We start from the raw sequence: 27,029 nt of genomic DNA, 5'->3' as shown, positions 1-27,029 counted from the left end.
TCGTGGAAGCAAGGCGTGAAGTTAGTGCCCTCCTCGTGGTCGTATATATTGTTTGCATTGTCTGCCTTGGAGAAGTAAGAGAAGTGAAACGTCTACTGCTATCTCGGAATCACAAAATCAGATTCTATATTGACCTTATTTCCCTCTACTTGAACATACGACCTGACCCAAAAGCAACGATGTCTTACAACGATGACAACGTATGCTCAATTCGCTTGTCCTTGTCAGCTCGCATGCTAACATAGTCCAGCAACGTGGCGGTGGCTTCGGTGATGATAGCTATGTAAACAATCCTTCGCGCTCTCTCTCCATTGCACGCCTCTGACTTGGACCAGGGCTCCAGCGGACGTCAAGGTGGCTTGGGTGATGACAACTTCGGGGTATGATGAAGGCGTTTCTTCCTGTTATGCTCATTTCTCTGACTCTCTTCAGTCTTCTGGCCGTCGACAGGGCGGTGGCCTAGGTGATGACGCCTATGGCTCTGGCCGCACTGGCGATGACAACTTTGGAAGTGGTCGAGGCACTGGTGGCTTCGGAGGTGACGACAGCTTTGGCTCGTCAGGTCGCACTGGAGGTGGCCTCGGTATGTTTCCCTTCCAGGATCTACAAGGTCTCGCCATCGTCTGACTCAGTTCTTAAGGAGCCGATGATACCTATGGCAGCAGTGGCCGAACTGGTGGTGCCACTAGCGGCCGTGACGAATTCGGCATGGGCTCCGGCCGCACTGGAGGACCAGACTATACCCGTGATCAGAGCGGTCGGGACCTAGGAGGGGATTATAGTAGCGGTCGCACTGGTGGTGGTCTTGGTAAGAGTCAATCCACACCCTATTTGAAGCTTGCTGACTTGGAAACAAAGGCGCCGACGATACGTACGGCAGCTCAGGCTTGACCGGAGGTGCCACGGGTGGCCGTGACGAATATGGCCTTGGCTCTGGCCGTGGTGAAGGCCGGGGCACAGGTACTGGTACTGGTACTGGTGGCTATGGCGGCGATGACAGTTATGGATCGTCCGGTCGTACCACTGGTGGTGGTCTCGGTATGTCTTGCTTTTCCACTTGTTTTCTCGAGGGCTCCTTAGGCCTGGGCTAACGTACCTAACAACAGGCGCCGATGATACGTACGGCAGCGCTGGCGCAACTGGTGGCGCGGCTACCGGTCGTGATGATGACTACGGTATGGGCGCTGGTCGCACTCGGGGCCAAGAACAAGGTGGTTACGGCGCCGGGGGCTACGATGATGACCAATCTGGTGGAAAGAAGGATAGCACTGCCGGAAAGCTCATGGAGAAGGCCGGTGATATGTTCAAGAGTGAAAAGTTGAAGGAACGGGGTGCCGAGAAGAGAGAGCAAGCTGGAGGGTATGGAGGGGAGAACTACTAAGCCAATAGGGCTATGATGTTAAGCTTTTGTAGGGAGTGGCTTTGACCACGATCCTTTTACGTGAGGGATGATGAAGCTACTAGTATTGATACCATCATTTGGTGCTGTTTGAGCAACGCCTGATTTCATCTTGAAGTGGACCTTCATTGATGTAGTTCGTTTCCAAGAACTCGGTCAAATCTTGGTAGATTATCTCTAGTCCTTTTCTCGAAGGTACATCCATGATACTGCTGGTCACGCGGACTTTCCGTTACATTCCAAATTATCTTTCCAATGGACAAGGCACCTAAATAGCCTGCAGTGGCTCCCAATGTCGCAATAAGCACCTACTATAAACAGACCCAAAGCGTCCCAGGAGGTTCTGCTTCGATCATGCCTTGAAATTATGAGGGAGGCTAATAACAGAGTCACTCCTCGCGCCTCGCCGCTCCCATCCGACCACACGAATCTCGATGCCGGCCTTTTCATCCTTGTACCAGCCACTGGACACAGAGTCAGCATCGGCTTCTGATTGTCGCTGGGCCTGTGCTTGCGGCACTTCTACCCCATCAATCCATTCGTTCAGCCACTGGGCCAGTAAGGGTTTCCACTTTGCAGATTTGATCGTCGGATCTGCCGGCAACAAGTCCGGGAAGAAGGTGTCGCATTCAAAGTCTGGTTCGGGTGAGCGTTGCTTGCAGAGGTTCGTCGATGACGATGTAGATTCTGGGGACGGGATCTTGCGGACTTGCGTCTGCAGGATGCGCACATCGAAGGCGCTGTCGCCTTCTCCTTCGCCGTCCGTATCGGTTTCGGTCTCAGAGTCCGGTTGATTGGTCGCGTTGCTCAGTGGGACCCGGTCAGAGTAGACCGAGGACATTGAGAGGATCTGGCGATATATTTCGGCACCACCAATGCAGAAGATTTTGTTGATTGTGATCGACTGGGCTGTTGATTCGGTGCTGGGGCCGGAGGGTTTATACGTTATGGTTGATTTCGAGAGCATCGAGAGGATTGACGGTAGCGATGGTGTGATCAGGATTGGAGCTTGTGCCGGAGTAGATGAAGGAGGTGTGAGAATGGTGCTGGCGTTGTTCGTGCCGAGCGGTTTGGACTTTCGAGGTTTTGAGCTCGTTGCAAATTCGTGGAGAGTCCACTCGCCATTTTCTCCCTGAGAGGTTTTCAATTGCTCGATGATGCGCCGACCTAGATCACTGGATTTGCTTCGTGTGATTATAACGTTCACTCGGTTTGATAGTGGTCGAAATTTGGCGGGAATGCTTTCCCAGGTCTTCCGACCCATGACAACAGCGTTGAATGCGCGGGAGGTGGACGCTGCTTCTGAAGGGGCGATATGGGAAGTGACTTTCCTGAAGAACGCCATGTCTGCCTTGATAGGTGGCCAGGGGAGATCGCCTTGATTGCCGATGCCCATGGGCGGGTTGAGACTGGTCGCCACTATCACATAAACAGGTTTTGGATGCAGCCTTATGGGAGTAATGGTCGTGGTGGTGGTCTTAATAATGCGTTTCGTTGCAGACATTTTGTTCTCATCGTCGTCCTCAAACGGGTCAATGAAGCTTACTGTTGTTGGTCGTTCCGTTGGCGAGGGGGGTTCTGACAGAGTTGTCGATGGAGGCGTCGGTATTGTGGTCATATTTCAAATCTGGCTGAAATTCCTGGAAGCAGAGAGATATCCTTTGAACAAGTAGATGTTGGATAGAAAGCGCGTCGCTTTCGCGTTCGCGGTACTTTCGCAGTGGGTTGATGCTGGATAACAGCGTGTTGACAACGCGCGCCAGACACCACCTCGAATAGATCAACAACTTCTAATTCGAATGATGCAGCACATGCCAGGATGCTGGTATCATGGGTTTCTGGACTCGATAGATCGCACACCTTGGCAGCTGAAGATAAAGGATGTGTTGTCGGCAAAAATGCTGAAGTTCTAGACCATCCATTCTGGGGGGTCAGACCACTACAAGTACTAATAAAAAAAGAAGCGTTTACCAGGGTGACGCTTTGGTGGGAGGTGCGTGGAGGTGCTTTCTGGAGCCCAGCAAGTGGATATCAGTCTTCGGAAACATTTAGACTTGTGTGGACCTGTGTGGACTTTGTCGTCTCCGGAAACAATCATGAAACGCATGATCGATCCTTTTGAGTAAATCACAGCGTGTTAAAGATCGAGATCTGGACAATCTCCAGGAGAAGCAATCGAGCGAGGCTCACGATTGGCTGTTTATTCATGGGATATCAAAAAGATTCGCGTTCAGCTCAATGCACCTTCCACATCACATTGTCTAGGTAGAATAGCAGATCATGCCTCAGCAGCTTTGCTGTCAAGGTCAATAGCTGTCTCATACCTTTCGAGGAATCTTTTGAAGCCTTCTTCTACGACCTTGATGTCTTCTTCCATCCTCTTCTTCATGGCTTCATCGTCGGCATCTTGGTGATCTTTGTCGAGCGTATCCAGCCCACCGAATAACCAGATCTCTTTCAATGTCCGGGTCAACATCGTGATTTCTTCTGCTGCGCGGATCACCGCTGTAGACTCGACATCAAGTTGGAATTGCTGAACTGATGTATCGGTCAACGATGGTGGGAGAGGAGCATCGCCTCCAGCAGAACCGGCTGCTGGTGCGCCGGTCTCATCTAAAGCAACAGCGAAGATGTTCTCCAGTCTCTTGATTAGAGTCGTCGAGAGTGCCGTAATACGTGCTAATACTTGTCAGTGCACAGGTTTGAATAAAATCGGCAGAACACGATGAGGCAGCAAGGAGGCCGCCTATGACACTGACGTGCCGCTGATGAGACACACCTTGCAAAAACTTCGCAGTCGGTACAGCGTCTGAGGTTGTATCACGCTTCGTAGCTGTATCCATCTCACCAAGAAGGTCTTCTGCCCTGCTCACAGACACTCGCTGTGGCCTTCTAGCCCGTTTTCGACAAAAGACCGGGCGTCCTTGGTTCTCCCGCTCTTTCTTCTCTCTGTCTTGCTTGCCAAATGCTATCCTGAAGTAGAGGTATGATACTTCAGCCCATTGAGTGGTCCTTGTAAACCATCCATTCGTCGTCACGGACGTGGCAGAAGCAGTGGCACTCTGTAACACAACATCAGGGGTTGGAGGATTCTGGGGTTGGGGACTTCGAAGGACAAGTGCGTCGTTACATATCCCGGCCTGTTGTTTTGTGACAGCAACTCGAATAGTTGGCTGCCTGCAATGTCAGTGTTGAGAGTTTGTAAAAGTTTGGGCGCAGGAAGGTCATAACAGATTTTCCGAGTCAAACAATTGGAGTGATTCACAGACACCTGACTCGGCCCCGGCCATCATGGGGCCTTTCTGGTGTCCTTTCTTCTCGGACACCAGCACCCAGTCTCTCATCTTCATCAGGAGCACAAGCCTGGCTGCTTGCTGAGTCTTGCGTATGGCGAAGAGCATTGAAGCGTGATATCCTAATGTCTTCAATTGGCGCTACCATGTTGACAACTACTGATGCACGCTACTATCCAGCGGCGAACTATTCGATAATATCCTCCACGGGTCTGTTGAACGCTCCGAGGAATACGAATCTTGGTCTTTCAGTAAGTATTGAGAATTGGTCTGACCATGCCACCTGTTAGCGCCTTCCTACAAGAGTGAAAACCCCCCAAACGGAGCGCAAACATTTCGTCCCAGGCTGCGGCTGAATGGCGCTGTGACGAACTTTTCATACGAGTACACTACAGTCCTCCGTATGTGGAGTAAATGTTCCAAAGAAAGATGGTGCATCGACAGCTCAATATGCGGTCTGCCGTGCCAGCTGGCGGTCCAAGCTCTTGCTGTCAGGTTGCACACCATTTACTGGCGTATCCACATCAATACTCCAAACCTCGTGCGTTGAAACTGGTGCCCTGGATCGTGAGTCTGAGCACTCTGTTGATCGTTACTCTGCGTTAAGGCTCGTTAGAATAATCTGACTGCGTGCCATCTAGTTGGAAGCTAGCAATATATTGCGCATCATAAAAATCAAGCCACAGAGAGCCTGTACCCTTTTTGGGGGCCGAAGGAACTAGATCTCACCTCTCCCGGGCTTGATGCAGCCTCCCTCGAAGGCTGCAGGTATCCTAGCACAGCAGGATCCGATTCTACGAGTTCTATACGTCCTAGCAAGGAACTGTTGCCCCAAGCGGCAACATCTCTTGAAATAGCCACAATGCCATTATTGGGACCCAAGAAAAGTACTTATGGGTGGGTAGACCTGGCAGCCGGCTGAGAAGTCTTGTCATATTACGTCCTCGGTCGTCACAATGTATCATTCCATTCTCCTATGCACGCTGGCTGGTCTTTTGGGCCTGCCAGTGAGCATCGTCGCCTTGCCACATGAAGCCCGAGCCACCGTCAACCACCAGTATCTGACCAACAAAACGAAACCCTATGCTGTCGATGGTGCGCACCTACCCGACATTCATTGGGACATTGGGGAGAGCTATTCTGGCCTGATCCCCATTCATGGGGACAAAGAGGGCCGAGAATTGTTCTTTTGGTTTGTACCCTCGCAAAACCCGGCGGCAGACAATGAGATTACGATATGGCTGAACGGCGGTCCTGGTTGCTCGTCTTTGATGGGCTTTCTACAGGAAAACGGACCCATAAGTTGGCAGAAAGGGCAATTAGCCCCTATTCCGAACGTCTACTCTTGGACAAACCTTACGAACGTGGTCTGGGTCGAGCAGCCTGCAGGCACGGGGTTTTCTGGTAGCGCTGGAGGTGAGTCTTTCTCGATTATGGATTAGCTTTGCGGCCAGAAGAAACGGATCTTTGGGAGAGTAAGAACCTATTCTGCGAGACAGTGGCTGGTTTGAGAGGAGCAGTTCCTGACATCAATTGAACATCTTGACCGCTGTTGCTGCAATGTCACTAGAGTGATCTTGGCAGACAATGCCAGTCGTTGCCTTTATTGACACAGGCTCCTGTTATAGACTGCTGCTGACCATGTCTACAGCTGGAAATTATACCAATGAAATCGAGGTCGCCGCTGGATTCCTCGGGTTCTGGAAGAATTTCATTGACACCTTCGATATGAAAGGGCGCAAAATCTCGATTACTGGCGAGAGCTACGCTGGAAACTATGTAAGTTCCGGGAATGACCGCTGGTGTCCGCTTCCTTCGTTCGATTGTGCCACTGATTTTCTCTTCGCCTACTATTATATCGCTGACATGAGGGACGGCAGGTGCCCTATATCGCCGAAGCCATGCTCAATAAGACTGGAAAGGAGTTTGAATCATACTATAATGTCACTGGCATCTTGATTTATGACCCTATACTGGGTGACGAGGCAGTTACAACGAGTGCACCGGTGGCGGACTTTGTCATGGCAAACAAGAACCTGTATGAAACCACGAAACCACCCCCAGACCCCAGATTCCAATACTCTGCCTTAAGAACCCCCGCTCCCCAACACAGTCTTTTGCTTCGTCTCACTCCGGGCTCCCTCCATCGAAAGTGGACGGCAGATTTTTTCTGACAATGCATTAGCTTTCCATTTGATGATGATACCATCGAGGTCATGAACAACATCTCGGAAACATGCGGCTACAAAGACATGATGGAGCAAGCCAGCACATTCCCGCCCACCGGCCTCATCGCGGTGCCAGAGATATTGGAGGTCATGCAAGGCGGTACAAGCAGCAGCTACCTCAACAACAGCGACTGCAACTTGTTTTACCTGATGGAGACATGTTAGTATATGGTTGTCCTGCGCAATGTGAGTATGTTCCACTGACAAATGCCACAGTAGCCACAGAGATGAACCCCTGCTTCGACCTGTACTATATCGGGCAAAGTTGCGAATACCCAAGCGATATTATCGGCGATCCGTATCATAAGAATGCAGCTGGGTCGCCCGCGATATACTTCAACCGTTCGGACGTGAAGAAAGCCATCCATGCTCCTGTATCGTTTGACTGGAGCTTGTGCAGCACTGGGGTTTTCAAGAAGAATTCACTCGGCCAGCAGTATGACTCTTCCCCACCGTCCGCCGCCAACAACGGGCCCTTGAAGACCGTCATCGAGCGCACGAACAATACCATAATTGGCCACGGACTGCTCGATATGGTTCTCATGGTCAATGGCAGCTTGCTCGCACTGCAGAATCTCACGTGGAACGGACAACAGGGGTTCTCAGCCCCGCCAACGAAGGATCTATTGGTACCAGATTATCCGCAGGGACTTGTACCGCAGTCAGGCAGTGGTGTCTTGGGACATTGGGTCGAAGACCGCGGATTGACGTTTAGTACCGTGGAGCTGTCCGGGCATGAGGTCCCTGGCTACCAGCCTGGCGTGGCCTACAGGCATCTTGAGAAGTTGCTGGGAAGGATCGGGAGCTTGGATGAGGAGAGTGACTTTAGTACGGCAAGTAAGCATTTCAAGAGGGAGGAGGTGAAGTATGGAGAGGTTGATACTGTGCATCTGGCGCAGCGTAGGTCTCAGGTCGCTAGGCGCGGCTGAACGGCTGGGGACCTACTCTGACATGCAGATCTGCCTATTGCAAACAATGCCTACGATCGCAACGTTCCTTGGATGCTTCCAAAACTAGATTATCTTCCGCTGCCAATGCTAACAGGTTCGTAGACGCCGAAACAAACTTGACTTCCAGATCAGATGAGAAGATCTACAACTACAGCGCGATGATCGCTCATCCAGACCTTGTCATCGAATCTGTTGGGAAGAACACCGTACGCTTGAACCATCTTCTTCGCCTTCTCCAGCTCCGACGATTCTTCGTCGGCGTCTTTCGAGATACCCAAATGGACAAAGTCGATCCTATGCTTCCCTTCCGCGGCCGGGTCGCCTTCGAATCCGGTAAATGTCTTCTCGTTCCCATATGCATAGATCATGCCGTCTATGTTGCCGTCGTCAGGGATCAGCCGTCGCGTGTCCACGAAACCAGAACGAGCAGTGTTGAGGAGACGATATGCATCTCCACTGGGCCGACTATTCAAATCGCCTGCAAGAAACGTAAAGTCCGGGTGGTACAGGTCTTGGAGTCTGATGGCCTTTGCAATGATCAATCTTGCCGATTCACGACGGGACACCTCACCTTGATCGTCCAGGTGCGTGTTCAACGCGAGTATCGTCTTGCTGCCCGCTCCGTCATGTGGATCCGTCGGTGAAGAGGAAAGCCTGGATTTCAGGACGGCGCAGGTGAGAATGCGAACACTCGATGCGTCCCAGCCCTTCTTGCCGACTTCGCCAGTCTCGTTGAGCCAGACGGTTTCAGAGTGCGTGCACTGCCATGCAGACTGACGGAAGAGGATGGGACTGTATTCGCCCTTGGTCGCGCCATCATCGCGCCCGACGCCGATGGAGGTCCAGTCAGCAGGGTGCGAGGAGTTGAAGGTGTTGCGCATCAGATCTTGGAGTTGGTGGTGCAGGACTTCTTGCATGCAGACTATTGTTGATGGCGGGGAGGAGTGTGTGCGGGTGTGATATTTGAAGTGGCTGGACAGATGGGGGAAACGCTCCGGCCATTTGCACTCGTGGGCGTCTGGATGGTCGTTGGCATATCGGATGTTGTGCGTCAGGATCCTAAGGGGAAGAAGGTTGAATGAAGATTCGGAGTGGTCAAGGGCTGTGGTTGGGACGTCCGGTAGAGATGTGTCGCCCATTTCGAGTGGTATCTTACGATTGCTGATGCTGAGGTCTTGCTAAACGGACAAAGCAATTTATATCTGGAACTTTGAACAAATCGGGCATAGGAGACTCAAACGACGATAAAAGAGACAATCAACTCAGTACAGACATGTAGCATGACGGCCGCTGGTTCAGACGGATTCTAGAGGTTCTACAGTTGGTCACAGTTGGTTCAAGCCAGACGGCGAGACGACCAACTTCAAATGACATGAGGATTGCACATTTGCGTCATTTGTTGCCTCAACGGTCCTCAGCATGGCCAGACGGAGCATTACCCGCGAGAAGAGACAGACTTTGGTAAAAAGGTTCTAGGAGCGCATCATTCTGCTCTTGGGCTTCCGCTGGACTACATATTAGTACACAATGAATATGACAAGGGCGTGCCGGGAAGTTGTCTCAAGCAAGGGTTACATTTGCCACAAGGCTCTGACACAAGGTCGGCAGGGATCTGGACAGTAGGCCTATCTTCGACACAGTGATTACCAGTCTTATAAGTCTGTATTGCAGATATCCAGTGAATTCTCAGGACTCAGGACTCAGGACTAGTAGACTGTTGACAATGACTTCGTACATACAGAGCATGTCACCGCCGCCCTCATGAGATGAATCGAGGTTGGCTCCTGAGATTTCGAGGCTAAGCCTGATTCGGCGGGATTGGCTCCGACGCGAAACTTGCGGCGCAGTTTGCGGATTGACGAGAAATGATCCCATCCCAGACACGTTTCTGCCCATCGACTTAGACCGAGGCGATACTTGGTATGCAATTCCCTTCGATTGATTGTTTTCGATGTTTTCCCGAAGGATCTGGTGAGGACGGCTCGATGTGGTGATGATTGCTTCCCACCAAACGAGTACCTCCCAGCCTCCTTTACCACAATTCCATCCCAATATTGGGCCCAATGGCTAACTTCTATCACCAGCAACGCGTCCGCGCGCCGATACACATCCAGCCAGCGTCTCCGCGATTCCCCAGTGACATGTTGTCGCCATGAGCAATTCCCCTGATGGCGCGACTACGGTGACCGCGCCGGTAGAGAATTCATCCACTCCGACCTCCAACAATGCCGACGCCATCGCCCAAGGCAAGGAAAAGGCCAAAGAGGTATTGGCTGCCTCTGGCATCGATGTCACGACCAATGATACACCTGCGGAAACCAATGGTCACCGCGCCAGCCCTAGTCCAAACCGCAACCGAAAGCGAAAACGCGAAACCCTTCTTGAACGAATACAAGCCGATGAGTACGTCCAGCGCGAATATCACTACAAAGGCCTCCTAGCCGAGCAACTTCACCACCCTGTTCTGTCACAGCAGAAAAAACAAGAGCTCGCACTGTACCAGACCCTGCGCCCGCGACGCGAACATGACCCCGGTTCCATCTTTGGGTATGGCTATGAAGGCTTTGGCAATCCCAGAACGGACGACAAAACCATCCGCGACCCTATCATATACCCTCGACAGAGAAGACCGGGCAAAAGGAAAACGCTGCCACCCCAAGTGTCTAGGAAAGACCAGATGGGCCAGGCTGAACAACCTGAAGAACTTATCCCTATCCGGCTCGACATCGATTGGGGGAAGATAAAATTACGTGACACATTTACGTGGAACATCAATGATCGCACAACATCGCTGGACTACTTTGCCGAGAAACTGGTTGAGGATTTTAGTCTCGAGGTCCAGCATTGTCGTCCGCTCGTACAGGCCGTTGCAACCAGTATGCGAGACCAAATCAGCGACTACTGTCCGCAGATTTATACCGACGAAGAGCCCTCGGAACCGCTGCTACCGTACTTCGCATACAAGAACGATGAGATGCGCATTTTAATAAAGCTCAACATAACCATTGGTCAAAACACCCTTATCGATCAATTCGAGTGGGAGATTAACAATCCTTACAACTCCCCAGAAGAATTCGCACGCCAAATGACAAACGACCTGTCTTTGGCAGGAGAGTTTACGACCGCGATCGCGCACTCGATACGCGAACAGTGTCAGTTGTTTTCTAAATCCCTACATATCACGGGCTATCCATTCGACGGTAGACCTATTGAAGATCCCGATCTCCGAGAGAACTTCCTACCGTCACCTATACCTGTCACATTTCGCCCTTATCAATCAGCCAAAGATTACTCACCTTATCTTTACGAGCTCAACGATGCGGATCTTGAACGCACAGAGCTCTCCATCTCAAGAGAGCAGCGAAGACAGAAACGGTCGACCAATAGGCGCGGTGGCCCTGCTCTTCCGGATCTGAAAGACCGCCAACGGACGATAAGATCGCTCGTGGTGTCATCTGTTATTCCGGGAGGTGCATTCAGCATGGAAGAAAGTCGAATCTTTAGGGTTCCCAAAGCCACTCGACGATCGACCCGAGGAGCAGGTCAACGAGATGGGTTTGAGGACTCCGATGACTCAGACAGCGAAGAATCTGGTCCAGACTCACCAGCTATACCTACGCACTTGTTGCAACAAGGGACCCGAATCAGGAGTGCCCGCAACGCCGCTTTGACGGCAACAGCGGGTATCCGATCCAATCTCAGTGGTCTGGCGTCTGTGAGGTCAGCAACGCCTGAATCAGTCGCACCGTCACATCACGAAGGACGCGCTTCAGCGAGAAAGAGGGACTACAAGGAGGAAAGTGACGACGAGGACTCTGCTCCAGAGAAACTAGTGGTCGTTCTGAAAATGGGGAAAACCAAACTCCGTGAATGGGCGCGTTCACAGCGACTGAGGGATAGGGCTGGCATTGTCGCGAATGCCTCAAATCAAGGTAGTCCTCGGGCAGGGACGCATTCAAGGTCTGTGTCAGCTGCCCCGGCTGCTCCGTTGAATCTGGCTGTTATGCCTCCCCCACCGTCGCCCGCCGGAGCTCCTACAGAGATTCCGGGTGCTGTTGATGCTACCTGGCATCCTCCGGGTCCGTCGCATCCTGCAGTAAGTATTCGTCTTGGTCAATGCTTCTCATGCGCTGACAACCATATAGCCTGCGCCACCTGACTGGCTCGCGCGAGATATCGAGAGACTTCAAAAGGTCTATCCCAATGACCATTTTGAGGCACTCATGAAACATACGGCCATCGATCCGAAGACACAGAAGCTTATCACACCAAACGAGGCGAACCGGTCGTTTGTGCACAAGTACGTCCCTCGCATTCGTTGTCGGGATTGTCCGGGCAAAACCTACATGCCAGGTCCAGGAATGACAGCCGAAGGATTCGAAGCTCATTTGAAGAACCGGCAGCACAGATCCAATGTGGAAGAGCGGCAGGCAAAAGGCTAAGCCTCCATAACGTTATATCTGTACAAGGAAAACCTTTCCAACATGCACATTTTTCATGCTTCGAGATTCCCAGCGTTAGTCCTGATGGTCCCAATAGTGGCTGCCATTCTACTCGAACCGTCGTTGTCCAGGAAAAGGCCCTCGGGGGCAGGCTCCCGGCCTCTGAGTGTCTCCCTCTGAAAGTCCTGGTCCCGTGGTATCAGCAATAATAAAATAGTGGGCATGTAAGGGGTCGCCGGCTATTGTAACTCTTGGGTGACCGGTGGGTGACTGGTGGGTGACCGGTGTACTGTATTGATGTCGGTCAGTGCAGCCCACAGCCTTACTGGCTTCAATTCCTCGAGGCTGCCGGATGGCTTGGCAACCCCGCGCCAGGCTCAGGATCGGAGAGCGCCTGCACACTTTGAGTTGCTCGAGTGTTCAAACTGCTACCTGGACCAAAAATCCATTCTTTCCCACAGTCAGTCTCCTACTCATAGTCAACATGGCAGACACTGTTGAAGATACCGTCTTGAACCCAGATGTTTTGACCAAGTACCGCACCGCAGCTTCGATCGCACTCGCTGTTCTAGAAGAAGTCAAAAGTCCACTGAGCCCCTCTTCCTCACACGACCAACTTTGTGCTAACAGAACAATAGGTTGGCTGGCCGACGGTGAAAAGATCATCGACCTGTGTGAGCGTGGAGACGAGCTGGTAGAGAAAAGACTCGGAACTGGTGAGTGCAATGCTTGACTGTCAAGCAAAAATCGCTATTCAGCAGAACAACTCTGACTGGACATCTTTCGACAGTCTACAAAGGAAAGAGCGTTATAAAAAGCACCAATACCCCGGTTACGATCAGTCCGAGTAGTTTTGTTACTCCCTTCACCCCTCTTAAGTCCGACACCGAAGATGCCGAACTGAAGATCAAGGCGGGCGAAGTCGTCAAGATTCAGCTGGGAGCACAGATTGACGGCTATGGCGCAATTGTGGGAGATACTGTTGTCGTGCCACAAGAGAAGGGAAAGAAGGCCGAGATCACTGGCAGAGAGGCGGACTTGCTGTTGGCTACACACTACGCCAATGAGCTTCTCCTGAGGCTGATGGTCCCTCCTGGGCTGCTGGCCACTGGCTCGGAGGACGAAAAGAAGAAGGCTGCAGCGGAGAAAGCACCAACGCAGAGCAAGATCATCTCCCTCGTTGAGAAGATTGCCAAAGCGTACGAAGTGAACGTAGTCCAACACACTACATCATGGCTGTTTGAGCGCAATGACATTGAAGGGAAGAAGAAGATCATCCTAGCCCCAGCTGACGGATCGAAAGGTGATGGCACGCCAGAAGTTGGCGAAGTCTGGGGTGTCGAAGTGGGCATGAGTTTAGGATCGGGCAAAGTCAAGGAATTGGACAAGCGGTCAACTCTGCTAAGACGAACCAATACAACATACGGTCTAAAGCGGCCAAGTTCCAGGCAAACGTTGTCAGAAATCGTCAAGAAGTTCGGCACATTTCCCTTCAGCCTGCGGCAATTGGAGGACGAGAAAGCTGCAAAGGTGGGCGTCATCGAGTCTATCAGAGCTGGCGTTCTTCGCGAGTACAAGCCTTCCGCAGAAGCCGATGGATCTGCGGTCTCGCGGCTGTTTACCACTGTTGGTAAGTCAAGCCGCGGCAGAACATGGTTCTTGACATTTAGCTGACTGTTTCTTCAGCGATCACAAAGAACGGTCTTACGCGTCTAGCAGCACCTCCTGCTTTGGACCTAGACTCGATCAAGTCCGACAAGAAGATCGAGGATGAAGAAATTCTGAAGATCCTTGAGCGACCAACAAGCAAATCCACGGGTTCGAAGAGCAAGAACAAGAAGAAGAAGAAGAAGCCTGCCAAGAAGGCTGCAGCTGAAGAAGAGGACGATTCAGACGAGTCTAGCGACGACGAATGAACAGTCAAGCTTCCATTAATCAACAGACTGCTTCCGAGTTGTCCCAAGCATGAGACCGTCACTCAGATATGACTGCCAGCATGGAAATGGGTGAACAACCGATGCCGATGAGGTGGCTGGACGCTCGATGCGCCCCTCGGTCAACCTGAGGAAGCGTGTTTCAGGTCAATGTCCGCTAGGGCTGAAGCACACGATCCCATGGCATCTATCCTCTTGAAGAGCATCGAGTCAATGAAGGCATAGGACGGATTAGAAGAGATACCAAAATACCAAAAGCCATTGAATACAAATGAACACAACAATATGGCCCACAGTGAGATTGATGAAATTTTCCCATGTGGTCGTAAGGGCCGTGTAGGGCCTTGAGTAGAAGCCCGGGTGGGCAAGGCAGCCCCGTAAATCTCGCCACGTCACAATATTGCGGTACTTGTTGCCTGGCAGTGATGCTTGTAAGTGAATACAATCACGCAAGATGCATGCTGGCTAATTATTCACATGGTTTGAAAGAGTCATGAGTAAAACCTTGGTCATTGACATGTGGCGTTCTTATTGAGTGAATCTAGGATTGTTACCAAGGTACCATTACTATTGTAATCACAACAAAAGGGGAGGGAGATCTCAGCCTTGGGGGTTGCAGCCGAGTTCCCACTAAATCCAAAGGCCGGCGCCCCTTGCCCGAATCTCTTGCATCTCGCTAGTTTGCGTTTGTGCTTCCATCATAGCAACTTTGCCTTCTTCCCACACCTTCCGTCTTGCGCAGTCAGCCCGCTGAGCCTTGTTGCGGGCTACTGTAAGTCCTATCCGTCCATCTCCTGACGTGTCCCTGAACTAATTCTCGTGCAGTCACCGCGAGCGGCGCGGAGAAGAAGCAGCATGGCTACCAGATCATTACGGCACAGATCGAGCCGCTACTCGAGTCCGGCCACATTTGGTGAAAAGGATGCTCCCTCCAAGCCCGTCGAGGCGCCGGTAGCGACGCATCGTCAACAGACGAGCCTGGACACATGGATCGAGCCTCCCGTCCGTCCTGCGGTGCCGAGTTTCGAGGACACAAAAGGGCTGGAGAGAGTGGGTGTGCTGGAAAACATGCAACCACTGGGCGTGTCTCCTTCCCAGCGGCTGCTGCAGAAGCTGAAGTTGAATTATGTTCGGCCGTCACCTAGACCTACTCCCGTTCAGCCCGAGGGTGTACTGCCAACGGTCACAGAGCCTGAAAAGATGGATGTCGCTGCATCCCAGGAGCCGGAAATATTGTCGGATCAACCGCCTGAACCACCTCGACGGGAAGATACGGTTGTCATTTCGAGTCCACCGCGTGGCCGACCACCACGGAAAGAGGTTGCGGAGATGTCACAAGCTGTGGACGTATCGCCATCGCCGGCAAAATTGTCCCTTACCCCCACGAACTACATATCGCCCAAACCTCCATCAATACAAGAGCATCTCCGCCGAGATCGGCTTCAAAACCACGTCGAGCGTGCTGTCCACGAAGCCCAGGAACGAGGATCGGCAGATCTGGTGCCTGGGTTGGAGAGACTTCGTGAGGATGCTCAATCGATGCCAGATTTGTGGAATGTTTTGGAGGCCGTGGTTCAGCAGTCACCCAATGCCGCACAGTTCAAAATCTTCAAACGTTACATCAAATCGGGCGTCAAACAACACAGACGCGCGAGTCAAATATCAGCCAGTCCATATCAGTCTTCTCCTCTTCGACACGACGACCTCACTTCTCCTCGCTCACCAAAATCGGCTCAGCCCGATCTCAACGCGAAAGCTCCTTCGCAAGTCTCAAACCCCAGAATCTCTCTTTACTTCAATCGTTCCCGTGCTCCAGTGCCTTACGAACCCGAGGACTCGACAATTTCACCATCTACGACGCCACGCAACATGGATCTCATCGATCCGGCTTTGAGACCTATCCCACTGCCCACCACGTCACCGAACAAGCGGAAGCGAACTCGAAGTGTATCAAGCGATTCATCACTTTCATCGGCACGATCAATTCCTGATGATTTTGGCCCTCTTTTGGCCCGCGCCCGGCTGGGTGGTAACAGTGGGCGATCCAGGTCAGCCAACCAGCGCCAAGCCACAAGCCGAGCAACAGCTGGTAATCGACTCCGTTCAGCTGCAAGTGCCACACATCATCAATCTGCTGGAAAACTGCCAGTTCCCGAATCCTCAACTGCCGCCAAAGTCGCATCCAAGAAAGTGAAGAAAACTCCTGTTGAGCCTGAGTTCGACATTGATGAGCTTTCTCAGCGGAAGAGTGATTTCCTCCTTGACACCTTTCACGACTACAACACCATCCCTCGACCCGAGAGTAACGAGCGGGAGCTGGTTCATGGTCATCCCACACTTATTGACGTGGGTGAGAGACCGCCTCCGCCAGTGATTCATCCGAATCGTTTACCAACCTCAAACGCCAATCTGTCATCACCAGTCAGCGCTCGGGCTCCGCCTGATACCATCTTGATCAATGGGGCTGGACGAAAGAGAGTCTACGATGAGATCGACACGGACGAGATTGATACTGCTACTTCCATATCATCATCGCCGGGTCCGTCGCTGGTACCACCGCCGCCACCGGGCGTGGCAAACGCTGCCTCACGAGGTGCAACCCCGAGAGCTACCAGATTTCCGCTACTGCAGAAGGGCATTCGAAAATCTGCACGTGTGATGGTCTCGTAAGTGCTTTATCTTCCCTTCCATGCTCCTGACTTGGGTATCCCTAAGATGCCGCGGCCTTGACATGATCGAGTCATTGTCAGCGCCGAGAATGGATATGCCACACTGATCTGCGTACCCCAGCGCGGCAATCCTTCAACAATCACGCTGCACATATTGTCTATGCTGAGTATTTCACTAACATTATCAACAGACCCAACAAGCCTAAGAATGGTGGAATTACAGCAGGAATTTCACGTGCGGGGCCTTCGCGAGATGTTGCAATCGGAAACGGTGCGGACTCGGGGGCAGAGCTGGTAAGCCCAAGAACCAATTTTCTTCGGGGTGTCACAATTCCCACGATTGGCTCGTCTTTCCCCCTTCCTTCCACCCTTCTAACACACACACTCTCTCTCTCCTGATATTTCCTATTCCTTGTTTTCCTGTTCCTTGCCAACACAAATTTTGCTCCATATGGTCAATTCTGCATTGCCGACTTTGGCCTCCGCTGCATCAAATGTTTGATGTACTTCCTACCAGCGGCTGACCTTATTATCTTTCAGGACAACGACGAGTATTGCGCATCGTGCGGTGGCGAAGGAAAGCTTCTTTGCTGTGATGGCTGTACCAACTCGTTCCACCACGCATGCCTAGAGCCACCGTTGGATGCCGACCAGGAAGTTGACGGTGAATGGTTTTGCCCGCAATGCATTGCGAAGAGATCAAAATCAACCACTAAGCCGACAGGCCTTCTCGGGTCGCTCATTCGCCGAGTTGATGATACGATCCCGAAAGCATTCGCGCTGCCCCAGGACGTCCGGGAATACTTTGAAGGCGTCAAGACCGGCGAGGAAGGCGAGTATGAAGACGTCGGCCTGCCCCGGACTCAAAACAATGCGGTCAAGATGAACAGAGCTGGTTTCATCGAAGAGCCAAACTACAAAGAGACTCGTGACAGCAAAGGCAATCTCATCATCTGCTATTCGTGTGGTCATACCTCCAATGGTCGCGATATCATCCCTTGCGACTTTTGTCCAGCCAAGTGGCACTTGGACTGCATCGACCCACCACTTGCGGTGCCGCCACGACGACGTGCCGACTGGAAGCCGACCTCATCCTGGCGTTGTCCTCTGCATGTCGAGCAAGACCTGACAGCTATTGGTCGTCAAGCCGAAGCTGCCCCTGGCGACATGGGCCGTGTCCCAAGACTACGCAAACCCAAAAATGCCGTGCCATTGGATGTTCCTCTACCACGCGGGTTTAGAAATAATGGTATCATCGAGGTCGAATTGATGAAAGATGAAATTGACTTGGATAAGACGAGAGAATTCAATATGGAGGGCAAGATCTATCGAGTCCCAGAGAAAGGTATTCGCCTGGATTTCATTGACCGTGTCAAGAAGAGCTGGTACGAAGATCAATCGTTCCCAAGAATATTGGATGGCCCAAAGAGAATACGCAGCAAGAAATATCGACCTGAAAATGCTGTACTACATCATCCGCCGCAAGAGACTGAGGTCAAGATCCCAGAGCCCGATTTCTGGACCGGTGCAAACGCATTGGCCATCACTGAAACTGCAAAGGCGAACGCAGCTTTACGGAATCGTTCAATCAAAGAACAACAAACAGTTCTTTCTCTAGCCGAGATGTCGCAGAAGGGTCTCAACGGCTACTCTGGCGACGCATTGGCCGAACTGACGAACCAACTCGTCAGCGAAGCTCCTCCTGAGGTGGTAGAAGCTGTTGAACAGAGTGAAATCGATCGATTGATGAGCTTGCAAGAACTAATCAGCAGAAGACTTGCCGTTCTCCGCCGTGGAACTCCCTCCCCTGCATCGGAAGGCCAAAGTCCTGCTCAGAACGGCAAAGAGCTTTCCCCGAAGGATATCGCTCTTGATGATATGTACGGATTGCTCAACGGTGGCCCTTACAAATTCCTTACCAATGGTCCGACGGACGGCACGGCGAACAGAGAAGAAGATGATGCTGATAATGAGATGGAATTGTCTCCTTGATGCTCGGCATCGCTAACTCGAGGTCGCAAATTGTATGGAACTGTCAGATGGGAGCTTGATCAGTCCATGTCGCCACAGAGGTATCACCAGCTTCTAATCCTTTTCCTTCCCACGCCGACATGATTGCAATGCTTGCGTACCAAGTCGTGTCAGAGTCTCAGCATTTTCACCTCCTCCCAACAGCACTCCCATCTTCCGTCTTTGCCCTGTGCATGGACTTGTTCTTGAGAGACTGGGAGCACTCCATCATCTCTTGGTATGCCAGAAAGAATGTATTGTTGGGCATGGGTGTTTTTTCTCCAGGTTGCAGGCCGCAGGTGCTGTTGGGGTCCATTTTGAGCTTGGAAGACAGGAAGGCGGCTCTTGTCACAGCATGCAACGCCTAATAAGCGACGACGCGACGGCTCGACGACGCAGGCATCAAAAGGAAGTTGAGGCGCCTTGAACGACAAGGCAAGGCAATGCAAGTTGAAGATAGGGGCCATCATGGGCTATGTATGATATATCACAACAGCCCGCACATAATCAGTCGGTCTAGTCTAATGGCATATCTTATGAACGCTGCATGAGGAGGAGTGAGTGCCAACGGCGGCGGAGCGGAGCGTCAGCCTGAATGGATTTGTAGAACAGGAATCCTGTAATCTGTACGGAGTAAGGTGCCTAAGTCTCTCATGCATTTGGTTTCATTTACTGCACTACTATCCTGGTCATGGTCATGGTTCGCCACCCACCTCGCCACGTCTCTCTTGCGCATTGGAGGGAGACCTGAGAGAAATACATAGCACCTTACCGTAGTTGAAGGGCAAATACGGAGTATTGAACATGATATCATCCCGCTCTGCAGAATTTAATTTCTAGTGTTCGTAGAAGTTATACTTAGAGCTGGGGGAGAGATAGCTCGAGGACATACATTCCTGTCTACCTTCCTTGAGATACTCCATACGGTACTTCCTGATGGCCATGCAAGTGAACTAGTTACCTGGGTAAGTATTCCGACCGCTTGTATTTCTCTTCTTGTCTGGTCTTGTCTTGTCTTCTCTTGCCCTGCAAGATCCGCGTACCGGGTACCGCACATCGACCTTCATCTCTTATACGACAGACATGCTGTGAAGTAAGCGACATAACGGGACGACACTGGAATGTGAGGCGGTGTAATGTGAGGTGATGGGAAAGTGAAAGTGAAAACTATACCGCCACAGGTACCTACCATGATGTTCACCAGTGTGGGTGTTCTAATCTTGGTACTACTAGTACGTTGTCACGAGTGTGGGCGGACATCGATCGCTCGGAACCGTTCGAGAGTCGAAAAATTGAGCGCCTAGTCGTTGAGGCTGCTGGGCTCAGCATCTATTTGGTGCTCGTCAGCACAGCAGACACACAGAATTAATTCGGCCAGCGTCACAAAATGCACTGCAGGAAATGAAACGACCAGAGGGACGAACGTCCAGGTTCCAACGTGGATGTATTTCATTGAATAACAAGTCTGGCTCTGAGAGTCCGCGGAATGGGAATTTCAATGGTTCGGTGCCAGCTCCGGTCACGAATGTGAAGAGTATCTCTCGACTCGAGCAAGGCAAAGCTCTTATTCATGTTCTTGTTCATGTCAACCCCGACAAGAGTTCTCCGGTCTGAGCTGCATTGTCTGGCTGAACACTCGCATATAAACAGGGAACAGCCGATCCGCGCAGTCGTTTAAGCTCTTACTTTAAAACGCCATCGACTCCAGCCATAGCAAGTACATTGATGCTCCGTGGAACTGTCCTTCTGGTCCGCAACCAACGCCAAGATCGGTTTGTTAAAGAAGAAAAGTGATTCTCTCTCGGCTAAAAGCTGTCAATGAAAAAACCCGATCGATAGTCACTGTATTTCGTGTCCAAGAAGACTTCCAATCTTTCCAATATGTTGCCCCCTGGAAAGCCGACGAAGGAAAATTGGCAGCGAATAAGCCTCCTCCAGGAATTAGCGTGGTCAATAGGACATCAGATGTGTCTCACTAACCTGATAAACCTCCGGCTGACAGACAAAGATAGCCGAAGGTTTGCCATCCCTCACAGAATGACGCATTTCTTGCTGCTCTTCTTTGGCGGAGGTTCCAGCGCTGCGACTATGGCCTCGTCGAACACATCTTTGAGCTTGTACTGGGTGAGCGCGCTGCATTCGACGTATTTGACAGCACCGAGTTCCTTGGCCATTCTTTCACCGTCTTCCTTGCGAACCGGTTGCATTTTCTGCTTGGCGAGCTTCTCGCGGACAGATGGATCATCTCGAAGATCCGTTTGAGTTCCAACGATCAAACAAGGGACTCCTGGACAGTGGTGGTGGACTTCGGGAAACCATTTCTCGCGAACGTTTTCGAAGGATGCTGGTGAAGTGACGGAAAAGCAAACAAGAAACACGTCGGTTTGGGGATATGATAGAGGTCGGAGACGATCGTAGTCTTCCTGTCCGGCGGTGTCGAACAGTCCGAGAGTGTATGGCTCATCACCGATCCTAATGTTCATGTCCATGTCAGTATGTGTATTGGCGTGAATCAGTCACTGGTAATTTCGTAAAAAGCCACAAAAGAACGGATAACGAGCGCATTTCTAAGATGTCTTCAGATCCTTTCGAGATAGAACCCACGATCGCACGACTAACAAGAAATTGTTTTCTTCTCTTCAAACGAGATGGAGAGATCGGGTTGTAACTCACATAACGGTGACGGCGTAGTTGTCAAAGACCGTAGGGACATATTCGGATGGGAATTTGTTGGTCGTGTAGGAGATAAGCAAGCATGTCTTTCCGACTGCGCCATCACCGACAACCACGCATCTGGCGAAAGTCAGAGTCTGTAGGTGGGTAGATCGGCTGTAGACCGCGACTCACTTGATCGTTGCCACAACCATCCCGTTGTAAGTGCGAACGTACTCGTCGCCGACGCGAGAGAAATTGAAATCGGATTCTGAGATCCTCCGGATAGGTGGGCGGTTGACAGGATCTAGGAGGCTTGGGTTCAGCTTTATTCTTGCGTCGAGCGCTTTCGCCTTGATTTTTGACCACATGATTGCGTCTTACCAAAAAAGTGAACGTGAGAAGAAGCTCGGTCGCGCGAGATCGATTTCTTGGGCGATTGTAGCGGATTCTGCCGTACTGTGCCTCACCGTGAGGGCGGTCAGAAGGCCGTGTAGTGAAAGGACTCTAACTCTGAACGTGGTTGTTTGGTATTGCAGGCGGTGAATCAATGCTTCACAATGTATCAGCACCTGGATCCGTCTCTTTCACTCTAATCGGCACTCACAATGGTGAAATGAAAGGTGGAGGAAGGGTAGGACAGGGCGGTCAACGGTCCCAGGAAAGAAGGAATTGGCCAGCAAGAGGGGGATAATATGTCCAAGCTAGAAGGGTATTTCAATCGATCAAGAAGAGCATAAGCATTTGCCGGAAATGTCGAGAGCAGAAGAGTCGGGAGATGGAGATAATTCTAAAGAGAGAAAAGGGAGGATGTAGAGTGCACCCGGGAATGGATATTGGGGGCCGCGGTCGAAGTCGTGTGTACGTTGTCGACCAGCAGATCAGACGTTTGGACGTGGAGGATGTAGACGTGGACAGGACAATGGACAGCAGGCAGATCCTCGCAGGAATGGCGCTGTGAATGCTCGGCGGCCTTTTAGGTGCAGATGGTGCAGATGGAGCGTAGAGGCAAAATGGCGCAGGCAGGACTTTCGCACCACCACCGCCTAAGGTACAAGCCTCCCCAGCCTAAGGACTTTCCCACCAACAGTGACCACCCATCATTCAGCTTATCCCCGTCCAGTCGGCAGCCCCTGCAGCCCTGCTACGAGCAACGAACGCCTTTCCTTTCTGACGAGTCTTTCAGGCTTGTACCGAATGAGACAAGTCTTTGCGTTCTGGAATCGTTTCAATCACGCTACTCGTGGCTATTGTTCGCGTCTCGATACGGCATGGCGTCTACGCGAAACGCTTGCGCAAACATCGACCCTGTCCACGATCCTATCATCGCCTCGTTGACCATGAAAACAACGCAAGTTATTTCTATTGATCAATCCAAGCAATGGAGGTCTTGGAGCAACCTCAAGCTATGTTAGTCTCATGGTCCATCACATTCCTGGGAGCCTTTTAGGGACGACCTATTCGTCCAGGAACAGCTGTTGACGAGGCTCTTGATGAACACGAACCTCTCGTGATCAACCCCCTGTCACCCTCGTGTTCTGGCCGTGGTATCTAACGTCCGCGCCCATCTCGTCAAGCAATGTCAACATCCCAAACAATCACCGTCCCCTGATGGTACGTGTGGCATATTCCACCGATTAGCTGTAGATCACTTCAATCCGAAATGTGCTACTCAAAAGTTCAATCTTATTGCTTAGAACCCGGTGAACCCGGAAAGGCTCCCTTCCCCCCAACATTTTTGCGCATCCTCAGAGGTACAATATATTACCCTGAAATCATCTCTCCGAATCAAGTCATGCTCATCCTCGCCTTCTGCTGCTCCTGTCCAGAACCGCATATGTATACAATCCAAATATAACGTGGGTGCGACCCGCGGGTTCGTTCTTGAATGCCACAATAATAAGACAATGCGCAGATCCAAGCTGCAGCAGAAGGCCGAAAATTGTCGCCATCAAAGCCTGTACTTCCAAACCCAGAGTATTAGAACAACAATATCTCTTAAATGACCCGAACCTCATTTAAAAATCAAGAACATTCCCGGACCCGAACCCAGACAGAAAAAAAGAAACGTAATTAGGTATCACTTATTTTGCTCCAATCTCCTCCTCAGCCCAGCCAGAGAGAGCTCCGCGAGTATCACTCGTGAGTCCAAGACCGTTGAACCCGCTGGTGCCAAAGCCAGTGCCAAAGGCTGATCCAAATCCGCCAAAGCTACCCTGGGGCGCGTGGCCGCCGAACCCACGCGACGATGAAGGACCCTGCTGCGTAGATGGTTGCCCGCCGAAGATCTCTTGGGAGAATGCTGGGAGTGACACAGCGCGTGAGTGTGCACTTCTGCTGGCTCCCAACCCAGTATTGGTAGGAGCAAGCAGACCACCAATTGTGGTTGATGTGCCGTTGCTTAGTGGATTCGACCCAAAGCCTCCACTGATGCTGCCCTGTCGAGCAACATGTGCCGGAGCCGCGATATCGAGTCCGCTGTGACCGTTGGGCATCTCACCGAACAGCGCTGCCTGCTGAGTTGCAAGGGCTTGATTTTGTTGCTGTTGCAACGTGGAGAATGACAAGCCGTCGTCCCGCATATCCTGCTCAGCCTGAGCTTGCTGTTGGGAAACATGGGACAAGTACATCGTGAGAGGGTTGTTGTTGCCAGCATTCAGTATCGCAGAAGGTGTGGGGACAGGAAGGCTCTGTTGACGCTGAGCTTGAGGTTGGGACGCCATTGCCTTGGGACCGACGGGGATGGTCGACCTTGTTGGGCTGGAGCCAGACTGTGACACTGGATGCTCGAAGCCGTTCATCGCTCCAGGCGAGATATTACCATCGTTGGTACCTTGGTATCGACCTTGGTTGCCGTTAACGTTGGCCATGTTCTGGCGCGGAGGATTTCCACATCGATCCTTGCCGAAATTGATCTTGAATCTCTTGTACTCCTCTCGCCCTCTGATCGCCTCGATCGCCTTAATGGCATTTGCGATGTTGGTGAAGTTGACAAATGCACAGCTCTTCTCCCGCAAGGTGTTCACAAGCTCGATTTCGCCATATTCGGAAAAGTCCTGTCTCAGTCGCTCTTCGCTCCAGCTCTCATCAAGATTGCCAATGTAGACATTGCGAGATGCTCCTCCACTGACGGCCAGGGCGATGGCGGGCGGCAGTGCGCCAGAGTGCTTGCCCCAGCCAACCTTGAGTCGCCGGTTGTGGATCATTAGACCTTGCAGGTTGCTCAATGCATAGAATGAGGCAGCGGATGTAGGATCAATGAAAGTCACAAAGCAGATGTGCTTGTCTGGAATGTACCGGATATGATGGAGAAGTCCTCCTCGAACCACATTACAAATTTCTTCGATAGTGGTCTCGGGGTGGATGTTCCCGAGATATACCGTACGGTTCCCAAGATTGTTGACACCACCGGCGGTAGTGGCCACAGCGGCAGCCGCCACCGACTGCTGTGCAAGAGCGTTGGAGATCAAGTCACGGTCAGCGCCATTGAGTACGTGTGCATAGCCGGGAGCGATACCAAGATATTGAGCAGCATTCTGTTGTTGAGTTTTGGAGACATAGGCACATCTATCTTTGCCATAGAAGACGCGACGAGGGGGACCCCATTTGGGATCTTGAGGAAGCTGAGCGACCGCTTTGATGGCATTGCCAACAGAGAGAAAATGGACAAAACCAATGTTCTTCTCCCGAACCATCTTAATGGTGTCAATGGGTCCGAATTTGCCCAAATCTTCCCGAATCTCCTGCTCGGTGATGTCTTCAGGCAAATTGCCCAGGTAGACATTCCTGGAGGCTCCAGATTGTTGCACAGCAAGAGCGACAGAGGTTGGCACGGAGGACGGCTTGCCCCAGCCGATCTTGATGTCATGGCCTTTGATCGATAGCTTCTTCAGTATCGCGTCCGAGTGGAAATGAGTGGCTGAGCTGCTGTCGAGGAACGAAATGAATGCACAATTCTTCTCTGGCAGCATTCGAACCGACTCAATCTGACCGCTGCGGACATGACCCAAGATTTCTTCGGCAGATGTGTCTGCTGGAATGTTTCCCAGGTACACGGTACGGCTGGTGCTTGACATCCAGGACTGGCCCATTCCCAGCATCGGCGGATAATGACCAAATGCGGCACCACCTAAGGCGGAGAAGCCGGTTGGCGATTGTGCCGCGTAGCCGTCAGTGGACATGACAGGGTGAAATACTTGAGGGGACAAAGGTTGAGCATGCATCTGAGTAGGGCTACCGAGATGAGCTTGTTGATTTTGATGATACTGCTGCGTCTGTTGGTGGAGAGCATTGGTTGGTTGAGGGAAACGATGGAAGCCTGGAAATTGCGGTGACGAAAATGCATTAGGAGAGCCTGGTTGAAAAGGACTGCCGAGCAGAAGTTGCGAAGGCAATAGTGGGGTGAAATTCATATCGAAAGCAGTGCCTCCAGGTGTTTGCTCATTGGGATTATACTGTGGCTGCTCCTTGGGGGTAGTGGCTAGAGCAGGCATGGTGGCCTTCCGCTGGTTGCGGTCCCCAAATCCGCCACGAAAGGGCGTCTGATTCGAATGATACGCGCCATGGCTGAAGCCAGTATTATCTGTCCCGAATTTTGAAGGCGTAAATCGATTGCCAAATCCTCCTGCAAACACGTCTTGACTCTGCATTGTGAGCATATGGGGCTCCAGGTTTGGTGTCCTCAGGACCAGGTCCAAGGACAGCACAGTCGAAGGAAGGTAGGCAGTTGGTGGATTGGAAGTCGGAGGAGTTTCAATCCTACGAATCTGTTCTCGTGGAATCTGTACAAAACGAAGGGGTTGGTCGAATACGAAGTGTTGGAACAATGGTCGGAAAGGGGTAGCGACAGTGGTAAATGTAACGAGCGAATAGAAGAGCAAAAGTTAACGAAAGGATGGAATTGAAGAAAAGATAGAGGGTGCAATGATGGCTGAGAGGTAAAAGAAGGACAGAAAAGAGAGAGAAGGGAAGCAGACAAGCAGAGAAAAGGGAAGAGTAACAAAAAGTCGTGAAGAGTTGAATTGGGGACCAACTAACGTTAGAGTGCCAGAGGATGAGTTAGAGTGGATGGCCTCCCAGATTCAGTAACGAATCAATAAAAGGGGTGGAGGTGCTTTGCCGTTTGGACTCGCGGGTGTGGCTGCAATTCCAATGGGTTTCTGATGGGTCTCTCGGGAAGGGGATATCCTCTCCATACTGCCCGGATGGGATCACGATGCCTTCCTCTCAAGGTACAAGGTAAACCAAGAGTTTCTGGTGCATTGGTATCTCTGTGCCAAAGTCGTGGGTACAATCGACACGAAAAGGCACGCGAAGGGGGATCGTAGACCACGCGCCTGCAGGTTTGAAGATGGAGTTTCAAGATGATCCAATCTGCAGGTGGATTCAAGTCGGACAAGGGTGTTAGCAGGGGGTGGTGGAATTACATGAGTGGCTGTTGGGCATGCCGCCG

The 27,029-nt window shown here is 51.6% G+C and overlaps 10 protein-coding genes across 10 annotated transcripts; 5 read left to right on the top strand and 5 right to left on the bottom strand.

Moving 5' to 3' along the window:
• Positions 1 to 179: 179 nt before the first annotated feature.
• Positions 180 to 1,381, top strand: PV05_04091 (uncharacterized protein; the record flags this gene model as incomplete). Its single annotated transcript, XM_013464786.1, has 7 exons — positions 180 to 200; positions 251 to 283; positions 336 to 380; positions 433 to 583; positions 641 to 808; positions 859 to 1,038; positions 1,107 to 1,381. The coding sequence occupies 7 exons, from the start codon at positions 180 to 182 to the stop codon at positions 1,379 to 1,381; spliced, it is 873 nt and encodes a 290-aa protein (XP_013320240.1).
• Positions 1,382 to 1,455: 74 nt separating this feature from the next.
• PV05_04090 (uncharacterized protein) lies at positions 1,456 to 3,312 on the bottom strand. Its single transcript, XM_013464785.1, has one exon. The coding sequence runs from the start codon at positions 3,015 to 3,017 to the stop codon at positions 1,752 to 1,754; it is 1,266 nt and encodes a 421-aa protein (XP_013320239.1). The 5' UTR covers positions 3,018 to 3,312; the 3' UTR covers positions 1,456 to 1,751.
• Positions 3,313 to 3,561: 249 nt separating this feature from the next.
• On the bottom strand, positions 3,562 to 4,833 carry PV05_04089 (uncharacterized protein). The gene is made up of 3 exons (XM_013464784.1): positions 4,669 to 4,833; positions 4,179 to 4,572; positions 3,562 to 4,078 (listed from the first exon to the last, which is right to left on the bottom strand). Exons 1-3 carry the CDS (start codon positions 4,798 to 4,800, stop codon positions 3,678 to 3,680), a joined length of 927 nt encoding a protein of 308 aa, XP_013320238.1. The 5' UTR covers positions 4,801 to 4,833; the 3' UTR covers positions 3,562 to 3,677.
• Positions 4,834 to 5,550: 717 nt separating this feature from the next.
• Positions 5,551 to 9,132, top strand: PV05_04088 (uncharacterized protein). The gene is made up of 5 exons (XM_013464783.1): positions 5,551 to 6,108; positions 6,344 to 6,471; positions 6,573 to 6,730; positions 6,878 to 7,080; positions 7,137 to 9,132. The coding sequence occupies exons 1-5, from the start codon at positions 5,649 to 5,651 to the stop codon at positions 7,847 to 7,849; spliced, it is 1,662 nt and encodes a 553-aa protein (XP_013320237.1). The 5' UTR covers positions 5,551 to 5,648; the 3' UTR covers positions 7,850 to 9,132.
• PV05_04087 (uncharacterized protein) lies at positions 7,796 to 9,171 on the bottom strand. Its single transcript, XM_013464782.1, has one exon. It carries the CDS (start codon positions 9,007 to 9,009, stop codon positions 7,999 to 8,001), a length of 1,011 nt encoding a protein of 336 aa, XP_013320236.1. The 5' UTR covers positions 9,010 to 9,171; the 3' UTR covers positions 7,796 to 7,998.
• An 851-nt stretch (positions 9,172 to 10,022) lies between these two features.
• PV05_04086 (uncharacterized protein) lies at positions 10,023 to 12,312 on the top strand (the record flags this gene model as incomplete). Its single annotated transcript, XM_013464781.1, has 2 exons — positions 10,023 to 11,966; positions 12,016 to 12,312. 2 exons carry the CDS (start codon positions 10,023 to 10,025, stop codon positions 12,310 to 12,312), a joined length of 2,241 nt encoding a protein of 746 aa, XP_013320235.1.
• Positions 12,313 to 12,796: 484 nt separating this feature from the next.
• Positions 12,797 to 14,228, top strand: PV05_04085 (DNA-binding protein, 42 kDa; the record flags this gene model as incomplete). The annotated part of the gene is made up of 4 exons (XM_013464780.1): positions 12,797 to 12,896; positions 12,951 to 13,028; positions 13,103 to 13,942; positions 13,999 to 14,228. 4 exons carry the CDS (start codon positions 12,797 to 12,799, stop codon positions 14,226 to 14,228), a joined length of 1,248 nt encoding a protein of 415 aa, XP_013320234.1.
• A 698-nt stretch (positions 14,229 to 14,926) lies between these two features.
• PV05_04084 (uncharacterized protein) lies at positions 14,927 to 19,568 on the top strand. The gene is made up of 4 exons (XM_013464779.1): positions 14,927 to 15,018; positions 15,072 to 16,912; positions 17,107 to 17,209; positions 17,456 to 19,568. The coding sequence occupies exons 2-4, from the start codon at positions 15,102 to 15,104 to the stop codon at positions 18,905 to 18,907; spliced, it is 3,366 nt and encodes a 1,121-aa protein (XP_013320233.1). The 5' UTR covers positions 14,927 to 15,018; positions 15,072 to 15,101; the 3' UTR covers positions 18,908 to 19,568.
• Positions 19,569 to 20,349: 781 nt separating this feature from the next.
• Positions 20,350 to 22,557, bottom strand: PV05_04083 (cell division control protein 42). Its single transcript, XM_013464778.1, has 6 exons — positions 22,185 to 22,557; positions 21,962 to 22,130; positions 21,773 to 21,884; positions 21,599 to 21,718; positions 20,906 to 21,397; positions 20,350 to 20,854 (listed from the first exon to the last, which is right to left on the bottom strand). Exons 3-5 carry the CDS (start codon positions 21,790 to 21,792, stop codon positions 20,956 to 20,958), a joined length of 582 nt encoding a protein of 193 aa, XP_013320232.1. The 5' UTR covers positions 21,793 to 21,884; positions 21,962 to 22,130; positions 22,185 to 22,557; the 3' UTR covers positions 20,350 to 20,854; positions 20,906 to 20,955.
• A 526-nt stretch (positions 22,558 to 23,083) lies between these two features.
• On the bottom strand, positions 23,084 to 26,602 carry PV05_04082 (uncharacterized protein). The gene has a single exon (XM_013464777.1). The coding sequence runs from the start codon at positions 26,233 to 26,235 to the stop codon at positions 23,662 to 23,664; it is 2,574 nt and encodes an 857-aa protein (XP_013320231.1). The 5' UTR covers positions 26,236 to 26,602; the 3' UTR covers positions 23,084 to 23,661.
• Between the last annotated feature and the right edge of the window lie 427 nt (positions 26,603 to 27,029).

The sequence above is a fragment of the Exophiala xenobiotica genome, assembly GCF_000835505.1.
Source record: "Exophiala xenobiotica strain CBS 118157 unplaced genomic scaffold supercont1.2, whole genome shotgun sequence".
Lineage (NCBI taxonomy): Eukaryota > Fungi > Ascomycota > Eurotiomycetes > Chaetothyriales > Herpotrichiellaceae > Exophiala > Exophiala xenobiotica.
The sequence above is the reverse complement of the archived record's forward strand: the minus strand, read 5'-3'. Positions and strand labels throughout refer to the sequence as shown.

Coding starts and splice junctions, on each gene's coding strand:
- PV05_04090 (XM_013464785.1), bottom strand. CDS start 3,017: ATGACCACAATACCGACGCCTCCATCGACAACTCTGTCAGAACCCCCC.
- PV05_04089 (XM_013464784.1), bottom strand. CDS start 4,800: ATGCTCTTCGCCATACGCAAGACTCAGCAAGCAGCCAGGCTTGTGCTC. Junction 4,573..4,668: donor TGGCCGGGGCCGAGTCAGGT/GTCTGTGAATCA, acceptor CATTGCAGGCAG/CCAACTATTCGAGTTGCTGT. Junction 4,079..4,178: donor GACTGCGAAGTTTTTGCAAG/GTGTGTCTCATC, acceptor GACAAGTATTAG/CACGTATTACGGCACTCTCG.
- PV05_04088 (XM_013464783.1), top strand. CDS start 5,649: ATGTATCATTCCATTCTCCTATGCACGCTGGCTGGTCTTTTGGGCCTG. Junction 6,109..6,343: donor GTTTTCTGGTAGCGCTGGAG/GTGAGTCTTTCT, acceptor CCATGTCTACAG/CTGGAAATTATACCAATGAA. Junction 7,081..7,136: donor GTTTTACCTGATGGAGACAT/GTTAGTATATGG, acceptor CAAATGCCACAG/TAGCCACAGAGATGAACCCC.
- PV05_04087 (XM_013464782.1), bottom strand. CDS start 9,009: ATGGGCGACACATCTCTACCGGACGTCCCAACCACAGCCCTTGACCAC.
- PV05_04084 (XM_013464779.1), top strand. CDS start 15,102: ATGGCTACCAGATCATTACGGCACAGATCGAGCCGCTACTCGAGTCCG. Junction 16,913..17,106: donor TCTGCACGTGTGATGGTCTC/GTAAGTGCTTTA, acceptor CATTATCAACAG/ACCCAACAAGCCTAAGAATG. Junction 17,210..17,455: donor CGGACTCGGGGGCAGAGCTG/GTAAGCCCAAGA, acceptor ATTATCTTTCAG/GACAACGACGAGTATTGCGC.
- PV05_04083 (XM_013464778.1), bottom strand. CDS start 21,792: ATGGTTGTGGCAACGATCAA. Junction 21,719..21,772: donor ATGGTTGTGGCAACGATCAA/GTGAGTCGCGGT, acceptor GACTTTCGCCAG/ATGCGTGGTTGTCGGTGATG. Junction 21,398..21,598: donor AACTACGCCGTCACCGTTAT/GTGAGTTACAAC, acceptor CATGAACATTAG/GATCGGTGATGAGCCATACA.
- PV05_04082 (XM_013464777.1), bottom strand. CDS start 26,235: ATGCTCACAATGCAGAGTCAAGACGTGTTTGCAGGAGGATTTGGCAAT.